At 40.8% G+C, this 11,678-nt stretch overlaps 1 protein-coding gene across 3 annotated transcripts in view; it reads left to right on the top strand.

Moving 5' to 3' along the window:
* Positions 1-7,754, top strand: part of SFPQ (splicing factor proline and glutamine rich) — a 28,900-nt gene extending 21,146 nt beyond the window's left edge. For 2 of the 3 annotated variants that reach the window (XM_073615587.1, XM_073615585.1), the window contains 3 exons: positions 6,208-6,258; positions 7,506-7,567; positions 7,688-7,754. In XM_073615587.1, coding sequence (XP_073471688.1) covers positions 6,208-6,231 — 24 coding nt within the window. In that variant the 3' untranslated portion in view covers positions 6,232-6,258; positions 7,506-7,567; positions 7,688-7,754. The remainder of the gene's footprint in view (positions 1-6,207; positions 6,259-7,505; positions 7,568-7,687) is intronic. The other variant, XM_073615588.1, reaches the window with a different exon arrangement.
* Positions 7,755-11,678: the final 3,924 nt, after the last annotated feature.

Below are 11,678 nucleotides of genomic sequence, written 5' to 3'. Positions count from 1 at the left end.
TTAACAAATTTTTTTGTGATTTGCTGCACATGTACTTTATATATATATTTTTTTTTTCTCGCTGTACAGGATTTGTGTGGAAAGACTGACTTTTTCATGTCTGATCCTTTTGCAAGTGGGCCCACTACCACTTTGCGATTGAAATTTCAATCAACACATTTATTAAATATGGATGGCCAATCCACTGTTAAGCAGCAAAGTAGAGCAGTAACTTTAAACCTGTAACTAAACTGGTAGGCTAGTGTCAAATGGTTACTATACAGCAACAAACTGAAATCTTTTAGGTGGAGGGAAGTAAAAAATTTAAATATGGTTGCATGTGTTCACACCCTTAAACATTTTGTCGAAGCACTGGCACTGTCTTGGGTGTGAGTATCAGCATGGCACATCTTGACTTTGCAATATTTGCTCACTTTTCTTTGCAAAAACACTCATCTGTCAGATTACGAGGGCATCTCCTGTGCACAGCCCTCTTCAGATCACCCCACAGATTTTCAATCTGATTCAGGTCTGGGCTCTGGCTGGGCCATTCAAAATCTTCTATTCCTATGCTTTGGGTCGTCATGCTGAAGTTCCTCTTCATGTTCAGCTTTCTAGCAGAAGCCTGAAGGTTTTGTGCCAATATTGACTGACTGGTATTTGGAACTGGTCATAATTTCTTCTTCCTTGACTAAGGCCCCTCCTTCCAGCTGAAGAAAAACCACACGAAAGCATGATTCTGCTGCCACCACCATGCTTCACTGTGGGTATGGTGTTCTTTTGGTGATGTGCAGTGTTTTTTGTGCCAAACATCTTTTGGAATTGTGGCCAAAAAGTTCAACCTTTTTTTGTTTCATCAGACCAGAACACATTTTCCCACTTGCTTTTGGGAGACTTCAGATGTTTTTGCTAAATTTAGCCGGACTTGGATGTTAAAAGGCTTCCGTCTTAACCCCATAGCCCTGACATGTGAAGAATACAGGAGATTGTTACATGTACCACACAGCCAGTACTTGCCAGATATTCCTGCAGCTCCTCAATGCAGCTTCTTAATGTTTTGATCAATTTTGGAGAGATGCCCAGTTCTTGGGTAATGTCACTATTGTGCCATATTTTCTCCACTTGATGACTGTCTTATGTCCCATGGTATATCTAATGCCTTGGAAATTCTTTTGTACCCTTCCCCTGACAGTTTTAACAAGGAAATCCCTCTGATGCATTGGAAGCTCTCTGCAGACCATAGCTTTTGCATGCAACTAAAAAGTCAGGAAAGACCTACTAGAACAGCTGAACTTTATTGGGTTAGAGGCACTTAAACTATTTTTGACACTTGTTTAAATCAGTATTTTTTGCTAGAAAATTACTTGGAACCCCCAGATATATAGATAGTGATGGATAGTGAGAGAGAGGGAGAGAGAGAGAGAGAGAGAGAGAGAGATATATATATATATATATATATATATATATGTGAGAGATGTTGCAATATTTTCTCACATAGTATTTGCGCAGCAGTCTTTCAGGTGCAATTCTTTAAAAAAAATTCAGTGAAGTTTGGGGTTTTTTTTTTTTTTTTTTTGAAAGGGGATGTTGCGCTGAGTAAATGGGTACATGTTACGGTTGAAAATTGCACACACTTGTGGAATGGTGACAAATGACCGTACTTAAAAAAAATCTCTGCGACACTTAAAAAAAATTACCAGGTTAGTTAGTGGGCGTCTTTTGCTATAAATATTGCTCACTCTGACTATCGCAGGGATACCTCACGTGTGTAATTTGAACAGTTTACATTTGCAGGTGCAACTTGCGTATGTTTTTCTTTGCCGCGTGAGCACGCAGGGACACTTGGAAAAAAAAAATCTGATCGCTTTTATTGCTGTTACAAATACAAACATCCAACCCCAAATCCCTCCTTTGCACTTTAAAAGTATTCAGATTGCCAATCTTTTTCTGAATTTTTATTTTTATCGGTGCCATTGACAGCCGAGTAAACCAGAAGTGACGTCGCTTCAGGGATTTTACATCGGAGACGAGATCAAAGCTGAATCTGGCTTTGTTCGGGTCTCAGCTTAGCCGGCGGACGCGCCGGATGGTGGCTCGGGTTTCCCGGTGATACGGGAGGCCCGGGAAGAGCAGCGGATGGGTGACATCCCCCTCCCACTGCCTGGGATAACGACCAAGTGGCTGCCGAGCTGAATTAGCTGTTATCACCAAGAGCCGCCTGCTTTGAACGGTACGCTGCAGGCTTCACCCCGATGCATCCATGACGGCGGGTGTGTACTGACTCCTATTTAACATTTGAATGTGCTTAATTCTGAACACAGCTATGTCCTTACTTATAAGAGGATGTGCACACTTATGCAACCACTCTTTATTTTTAGTTTTTACCCCCCAAAAGATTTCCTTTTTTTCAATTGAATTGTACAGTTCTGAAAGGTTAGGTTTCTTTTAAAAAAAAAAAGTGTGTAGACTCTTCATATCTTCTGTATATGTTGGCCATTGGCTTGATATATTGACCTTCTCTAGGCTAGAAGCAAGATAAAAAATATGTATTCAAAATACTCGCGCTTGGCTGCATTTCCTAATCTGTTTAGGATTTATGGCTCAAACTCAACATCTATGTGGGTTTCCCTGATGTCAATGGAACACATGTTGATGTGCATTGCAGTGCTATATTTAGTGAACACTCGTTAGGGATGAATGCGTGGGTTGTGACGTGTAACTGCGGCATGCTATTTTTGGTAGGTTTCCATTGATTTCAAGGAAGCTAGGGAAAACTGCATCAAGCAAAATGCATTTTGTCCATGCATGTTGATGCAGGGCCGCTGTTAGAAATCACCTGGGTCCCATGCAGCCTAGCTGACAAATGTATATCAAAACTATTTTCACTAAAAATGCACAAACCTTTTGTCATACGTCAAAATAAATTCCGCCAGCAAGCCAAAATTCTCCCCAAACTACAATGCACATAGTCTATCAACTCCCAGTTTCTGTCCCACCCCTCCACAAATCTCCTTCGGCCCAAAAAAATCACCTTATCTAGCACACAATCTTAAACTGTATCCTAGCACAAATCTTCTCCCCCAAATTTCCCCCATACCCTTCTGGCACAAATCTTTCTTTAATCCCCCTCCTAGGACAAATTCCCTCATCCTAGCATAACCCCTCTAAATTACCTTCCCAGCACAAAGGTTTTTTTTTTTTTTTCCTCCCTACCAATAAAAAATCTGCAAACTCCAGGCAGGTAGTGTTGTGGTTGGGATTTGAACCAGTGACCATAGGCGCAAGTGCTATCCACTTCACCACTGTGCCACCCAGTTAAGAGTGATCCTGTGCTGTATAGACCAGTGCTCTTTTGAGAAGAGCACCCCCCCCTTATAAATCTGCCCACGTGTCTCTCACCCAGCAACTGAAAGCTGGCGGAAGGGAAAGAAACCTGCTTTTCAGTTGCTGGAGAGAGAAACGCACATAGTATTCTGTCATGCTTCATTCTGCTCCACCAAACCTTCTGCCCTCCTGGGCCCTACACAAGAGGACCAGTGGTCGCCCCCCCTCTATCAGCGGCCCTGGATACATGACATGGAGGTTATGTGCACTCCGTGCTTTCCATATGTATATTGACTCACTGTCCCTACATAGAAATAGACTTTTAAACAAGACCTGTAATGAATGAGGTGTAAGTCACAATTTATTCTGGGTCTGAACTGGATATAGAACAAACCAGGCAAAACTGTAAAGACAGAAGGGATTGCTGCTACTCCTCACCATCCCAGGTGAACAAATTGATAGAGCAGCCTCTACATCAGTTTCTCAAGGCGCCCCAACAGGTCACTGCCTTAGTAATTACCACAGCTGTTTTTTCTGAGGGAATCCTGAAAACATGACCTGTTGGGGTGCATTGAGAAACCCTGATCTACATGTCTCCACCAAACCACACCCCCTGATTTCTCCCTGTGGTTTATTTGGGAATGGTTAAGCCCTGGTGGGCAGGATGTAATGCACTTTACACCCTGCCCACCAGGGCTTAACTGAGGCTGCTGCTGTTCACCTGGGCTGGTCAGGAGTAGCAATGCTTTTTTTTTTCCTCTATTTACTAACTCCCTGGATTGGAATCTGGACAAGCCTGCACCCCATGTTCTGGTCACAGGGATATACTTTATTTTAAGAGGCTCCGTGAGCAATGCAATAAGTTGCAGGCAAAAGTGTTTTCTGAGGCATCCTTTAAAAGCATCTTTAGTGATTCCTGCCAAAACGTCTTCGTTTTAGGTGGCAGGTGAGGCTTTAGTCCTGCCCCCACACTAAACTTTGCATGTTGATGTCTAAAATGGTACATGCTGCTTTTTATACTTGTAGGATAATGTGGACACTTATTTCTTGGCAGCTGCCTACATACATTTCATAGGCTACCTAAATCTGTTTTCAATCCCCTGAGATGGCTGATAGACATGGTTTTAAGAGGTAGGAACTGTGAAAAGTTGCTGTGCTAAGCTACTAAGTAGGCATTTGAGCCAGGATGTAATGCACAAATGACTGTCCCATGGACATTACATGTATTGGGAAACTAGCTGCTCAGTCAAATTTTTAAATTTACTCCACCCAGAGTTTAACATAGCTGAACCTCTTGGTGTTCAGTCAGTATTAACCCCTTGGCGCCGGCCGCATGCAAATATGCGGCCTCTCGGCGCCCAGTCCTTGGGAGCGTTTTTGGCACAGACTTATTGGCGCCTAACCGAAAATTTCCTGAGCTGCTTGCCTTTGGGAGTTTTCAGATCACGTGTCTGCCAATCGTGGCGATCATGTGCTCTAAAGCCCCGCCTTACAGAATTATAAACCTCTTAAAGGGCCAGGAGGCGCTGGCGTGAAGAGGTTAAAATAGTCTCAGCTTGGCTATTCATAACTTTTGCAGACCTTCATTCTGACTTTGTACTTGCTCCAAAGTGCTCAGTGCAGAATCTTTCCATTGCTAGGGACTTTTGTGCACTTAGCAGGGCTCATCTGTGCTAAACCACCTGGGGTTTGTTTTGGGGTGTGCTAAAATGAAAGCAAAAAGTGGCATTAGGCAGGTATTGACACCAGCATGTGCTGCTTAACCCTACAACTCATCCCATGCTGCCTGAGCATTGCAGTGTTTTAATCTTGGCAGAGGGACACTGAACATGCATTACAAGTTCCAGTATGTACTCTGCCTTAGTGAAAATTGTAGTCTGTATTGGACACTTGAACTTCCTCTGTCCTAAAATAGATTGCAGTATTGGTTTTGGGACTTGATGGGTTATACCAAGCTATGGCAAGGCAAATGTGAGCAAAAGCTGTTAAGCTACCAATGCAATGTTATAGGGTTCATGGAATCTTAGTCGCGTCATGACATTGCACACTCTTATCAGTGTGGCGTTTTTCAAGAAACACTTAAGTGAAAGTACTGGTTTCTTTGGATTGGGTGGCTGACTTTTTACAGTAGAAACACATTTTGGTGCAATGTGCAAACATGGTTATAAAGTGCTGCATTGTTTTCATATTTGTAAATTGACTACTTGCAGTTATTGTCAGAATTGTTGTGTCAGAATGCACATACTATGTTTGTTTTTAAAGGTGCAGTTTCTTTTTAGTGTTTCCTAAAATTTGGGACAGCCCAGAGAAACTGTTCAAAAGCAAAATCTATATCTTAGCTCTTCTACTGCGATGTAAATGGTTCATGTATTAAAATGAAGCAATACCTTAACTGAATAGGCAGGAAGTTGTATTTTCTGAATTTAAAGGATTAACTATTTTACTTTTGTCCAAATGCTTTGGACATGAACATTTCACTTTTAAGTTGCAGTGAGTCGCCCCTTTTATGAATGTGCTGTAAGCACACATTAGACTGAACTGCAAATATCTGTATTGCAGATATATCAATTGGCTGATAAAATTACCTGACTTGTATCCTGCTATACTGAATATTTATAGTGGTGGTCTGGCTGTGCCGAGTAATCTCGGCAAGCTTTGTCCAGAAGCCTTTTAGTTAAAAAGCGAATTGCAAAATGAAACCCTTTAACCTGTTACTCAACTGGTTAATGCAGCATTCTTATTGAGATCACCATATGCTATAGATATAAGTTCTTAGAATTAAGACTTTGATCCAGTTGTGCATTTTTTTATAAAAAAAAAAAAAATGGATCATAGTTGTGCCTAGTCACTAACATTAAGCAGAAAACTGAAAGCTAATTGATCTTTCTGGTCACTTATCTTTAGGTATGGAATTTGGATACTGGCTGACATTGATTCCAGAGTCTTTATGTTAAGGTATGTTCAATTGTGTGGTTTGCTTTGGTTTCTGTTTTGTGCATTAGGCCAGCCATAGAAATGTGTCTTCAGCAGGGACTGGCTGAATTTCGATCCATGTATGGGCTAGCTGGTTGTGAAGTTGATTAACCACTTGACTGCCTGAAGATAACCCCCCCATAAATAGAGCTTTCTTTTGGTGGGATTTGTTTACCACTTCATTACTAACAAGAGACCAAGACCAATTTTGAGAATTTTTACTTTCTGCTATAAAACATCCAATTACAAAATTACAAGTGAAACACATTTCCTCAAATTTAGGCTAATGTGTATTCTGATAAATTTTAATTATAAAATCCATATATTGGTTTAAGCATATATTGGTTTTACGCAAACATTTTAGTGTCTACAACCTGGGGTATGTGTTTGTGTATATAATTTATATTTTGTACCGAGACGCCGATTGCAGTGGACTATCACACACTGATGCTTTTGACACTTTGCTGGAACCAGTAATGCTAATACACAAGTTCAGTGAAACAATATGCATGGTACCCGAATGAAATTTTGACTTTTTTTTCCACACAAATACAGCTTTCTTTTGGTAGTATTTGATCACCTCTGCAGTTGTTTTTTGCGCTATAAACAAGAGTGACTGTCTTACTATTCTACTTTTTGCTATAATATCCCAAATTTAAAAAAAACTTTTTTTCCCTCAGTTTAGGCCGATATATTTTTGGTTAAAATCGCAATAAGCTTATTAGGTTTGCGCAAAAGTTAGAGCGTCTACAATTTTTTTTTTTTTTTTTGTTTTTTTTATAAGGTGACTGTGCAGACCGGACATTTTTGACCCTTTTTGAAACATTGACATTTATATATTGCTGTGTAAATGTCACTGGCAGGGAAGGGGTTAACACTAGGGTGTAATCAAGGGGTTAAATGTGTTCTCTGACTGTTCTAACTGTGGGGGGATGGGACTGACTAGGGGAGGAGACCGATCGTTGTTCCTATATGCTAGAAACGCACAATCTGTATCCTCTCCCCTGACAGGACGTGGAGCTGTGTTTACACAGCTCCACATCCTGTCAAGGTCTTGCAGTAGATGCCATCATTTTTTTCCTGCTACTAATCATAGCTACTAATTGCTTTAGAACTAGATTAAACTAATTGGTGCTAATTTTGTATTTGAGTTGCTTTTTGGGTTTACAGTAACCCAGTTTTGACAATGTTTAAACTTTTTTTTTTTTTTTTTCTTCCCCTTTCAACAGATTTGATACAGATGTCATTCAGTCCACACTACCTCCTTGATGCACATTGAATTGGAAACTAGGTATAATCCCATTTAGATTCTTGCGAACTTATACTACATTGTCATTTATGAAATAAAGTTAAATATGGCGAATTGGCCACTATTGTACTATGTTAATTTTTTCTTTTTTTTCTTTTTCAGGGCAACTTATTGGACAGAATTTTTCTTTTTTTTGGTGTAAATATAAAAATAAAAAAATTAAAAATTGGCTGTGTGCTTCTTATATTTGAGTAACCACTTAAGCCCCAGAAGATTTGCCCCTTCAATGACCAGGCCATTTTTTGCGATACAGCACTGCATCGCTTTAACTGACAATTGTGCAGTCATGCAGCGCTGTCCCCAAACAATCCCCCCCCCAACCACCACCACCACAAATGGAGCTTTCTTTCTTTTTTCTAGTAGTGTCAGTGATCTGCAAAATTATTATTTTTTTTTTTTCTTTTTTGTATCATGATTGCGGCAGACAGATCGGACACTGACGGGACCATTGACATTTATACAGCAATCAGTACTAAAAATGGCCACTAATTACTAAATGTCATTGGCAGGAAGGAGGGCAATCAAGGGGTTAAATGTGTTACCTAAGGAGTGTTTCTAATTGTGGGGGGGGATGGGACTGCCTGGGGGAGTAGACGATCGTTCTTAAGCAGTAGGAACAACTGATCAGTCTCCTCACCCCTGACAGAATGGAGATCTGTCTGTTTAACATTGGCAGACCTCCGTCCTGTCTCTCAGGAGCGATCGTGGGTACCCGGTGGACATCGTGACCGGGCATGCACATCAGCTTGGTTGTCGCAGTGTGCATGTGCCTCTTGGTCCTCTTAAAGTGGCCAACCTACAGCTACGACGGCTCACTCAGGGTTGGTCCTCAAGCAGGTAAAGTCGTTACCAACCTTGCTACATGCCACTTGTTTTTCCACCTACATAAGATGTGCATTTAATGGTGTCAGTAGTTGGGTAAATATTTATTTTGTCAGGACAAGTCTCATCATTGGAGAGCAGGCTGAGATCCCGGCATGGCTAGTGAAAGGACTGATTTCTGTTTCAGCTTTTAAAAGGAGTTCAGGGGCATTGGCAGAGATACCAGTGATTTTCACACAAGGAAACTATACAAAGAACAGGTTACATTTTCGTACATAGTACAGCAGACACATATCAGAACTTTGAAATGTTGGGCTTACATACTCTTAAAGCCTTAGATCAAGTGGTTAAACACCTTCATGACCATTTTCTGCTACTCAGCACTTACTGTTAACTGACAATTGCTTGGTCATGGAACACTGTATGCAAATCACCACCTTTTGTTTGGAGATGAGCCTGTACAAATGAAGATAAATGGCAAGGCTGGAGTAGAGCTTTAATACTACTTTTTAGACGTGCAGTTAGCTGCACTAGGCAGGGGAGAGGGGTGTTTTGATGCCGTGGGTGCAATATTTCTTGCCTATGGCAAAGCCTCCGGACATGTAGCCTGCTGAATGCTACATGCTAAATCAAATGAAGTGCTGCAAACACCCTGCAACGTGCAAAGTTGGGGTGTTTTTGTTGGGGGGGGGGGGGGGAAATGTAGTTAAGACAAAAGCAGTGATGCAGTGCTTTCTCACTATATTGGCCTCTGAAGTGTCATCTAAATGCAGATTGGGATTGAGAGGAAACTCGGCCTAAATGTAACCTTTTGAGGGCATTGGTAATGCAGCCTCCTGCAAGCAAACCCTAGATGGCAACTGAGAACTTGGACAACTGAAGTTCAAAGTTATACAGTCATTCTGCATACAAAGACTTCCTCTGTTCTTAAAATTCTCTATTGTCCATTGAAGGATACATCTTGTAAGAGACTTGGGGTTATGCTTCTGCCTGCAGTATAAGGGGGCTGGCTTTCAGTTTCTGTGTCTATTTCCTCTGTAGGTGTTCATCTAGGTCTGTTACTATCTTGAGTTCCTAATGGAATCAGGATTTTTATAAGCTCTGTAAAATCCTATTTGTACACTAAAGGACACCAGCTGAGTAGTTTGTAGACCCTGGGCTCATAACTTCAAGTCATTGGCCACTGGCAACTCTTTGAGAACATGCTCCCTCCCGTATTACTCTAATGCCCCGTACACGCGGTCGGATTTTCCGATGGAAAATGTCCGGCGTGTTGTCGGAAATTCCGACTGTGTGTGGGCTCCATCGGACATTTTCCATCGGATTTTCCGACACACAGTTGGAGAGCAGGAGATAACATTTTCCAACAACAAAATCCGTTGTCGGAAATTCCGATCGTGTGTACACAAATCCGACGGACAAAGTGCCACGCATGCTCAGAATAAATAAAGAGATGAAAGCTATTGGCCACTGCCCCGTTTATAGTCCCGATGTACGTGTTTTACGTCACCGCGTTCAGAACGATTGGATTTTCCGACAACTTTGTGTGACCGTGTGTATGCAAGACAAGTTTGAGCCAACATCCGTCGGAAAAAATCCTAGGATTTCGTTGTCGGAATATCCGAACAAAGGCCGACCGTGTGTACGGGGCATTAGTCTTTATTTTGATTCTGTCCTAGTAGAGAAATCACACTTAACTGGTTTATTAACATCAGATTCTTTTGGCCCTCTTTTCAGTTGACCCCTTTGCTTTTTTCCACTACTAACAGTAGAAGCAGTGCAACATGAATAAGGTTTATGGAGCTATATTCAGAACTCACAGCTTTGGGATCTGTAATGTTTTGGGTATTTATCATGGCACTTGCTGCAATGTGTAGTCGGCTACTATACGGGTCTAGGTCTGTGTCCCTATGGGTTCCAGACAACTTTTGGGGGGTATGCCCTTCGTCTGGTAAAGACTGGACTTTATGGCCCTGTCTCTTTAACTGTAAAAGTTGGAACTGTCTGGAAAGTATTTAGTGTAAACTTTAGTGCTGAATTTGAACTCCTTAGAGCTTAGTCTCTAGTGGAAAACCAGGTATTGCATCAAACCACTGATTGAACACTTTACAGTCACCTTGCCTAGAGCCCTATAAGCTATTCTGGTGCTGCCTCCTATCATTTTTCCTCCCACAGGATGGTGTACAGAAAGGATGCTGTGCACTCCTGGACATGCTTTCCCTATATTCTTCATTACTTTTAGTAAAGGGGAGTACCTTATTTAAAGATTTGCTCGAAGTCCTATACAATAATTGCCTATAGAGTTGCTATGCTTCCCATGCACTGGCCCAGGACCCAAAATCAACAATGGTCTCTGCATCCAATGTAAGTTTATTTCAGGCATGCAACTTGCCTAACAAGAACATTGTCTTCATCTGTTGTGAATCCTTGAACAACTTTATATGGGGGGGGGGGGGGGGAAGAGCACAAAGATGTCGGCCTATACAGGCCACAAAAGGGGCAAGACCATCAATACTATGAAAGATTAGTTTATTCAATAGAACCTTGCATAATATATAAATTAAAAGCAATTGTGCCCATAGGTTTCACTGTACACGTAAAAGGCAAATACTGGTACGTTAGGTCTTCATACGCTAACACATTTTGCTTAGATTGGTGTAATCAGTGTTGTGGAAACCATACAGCACTCATCTAGAAAACAATGGCATTTACATACTGAACTCAATTAACAGTACATAATCCACTATAGTTGGGTTTTACTGTGTGGGGGTAGCACTAGCACATTATCTCCCTAGGTGGGTGCTGGAGCATATAGGGAAATGCAGATGGTCACTAGGTCTAAAATAGTTAGATATGACAATCATAGCTGTACATGTGTTTGGAGCAAGATCCATAAATATAGGTTGCAAAAATACCCACTAGGGGCATATTTATATAGATGCATCCAAATCATAAAAAAATATCCCAGTCCTCATTCAAATATATATATATATATATATATATATATATATATATATATATATATATATATACATACACAAGGGGGACAGAGGAGTGATACATTAACTAAATAATATATAATTTTAAATCAAACATGTCACCATAAAATCCACCCATATAATGTAAAATATAGGAAACCATCTATTTGGGGAAGACAGATCAAATGAACCTGAACTATTAATCTACAATCATATTGATGCAATTTTGTTACCTTGATTGTGGACATTCAAAGTGTTTTGAGATATAGAAAGACTTTGAATGTCTCACACAC

Source organism: Aquarana catesbeiana, linkage group LG02 (assembly GCF_042186555.1).
Source record: "Aquarana catesbeiana isolate 2022-GZ linkage group LG02, ASM4218655v1, whole genome shotgun sequence".
Classification (NCBI taxonomy): domain Eukaryota; kingdom Metazoa; phylum Chordata; class Amphibia; order Anura; family Ranidae; genus Aquarana; species Aquarana catesbeiana.
Note: the sequence above shows the minus strand (reverse complement) of the source record. Positions and strands in the feature narration are given on the sequence as shown.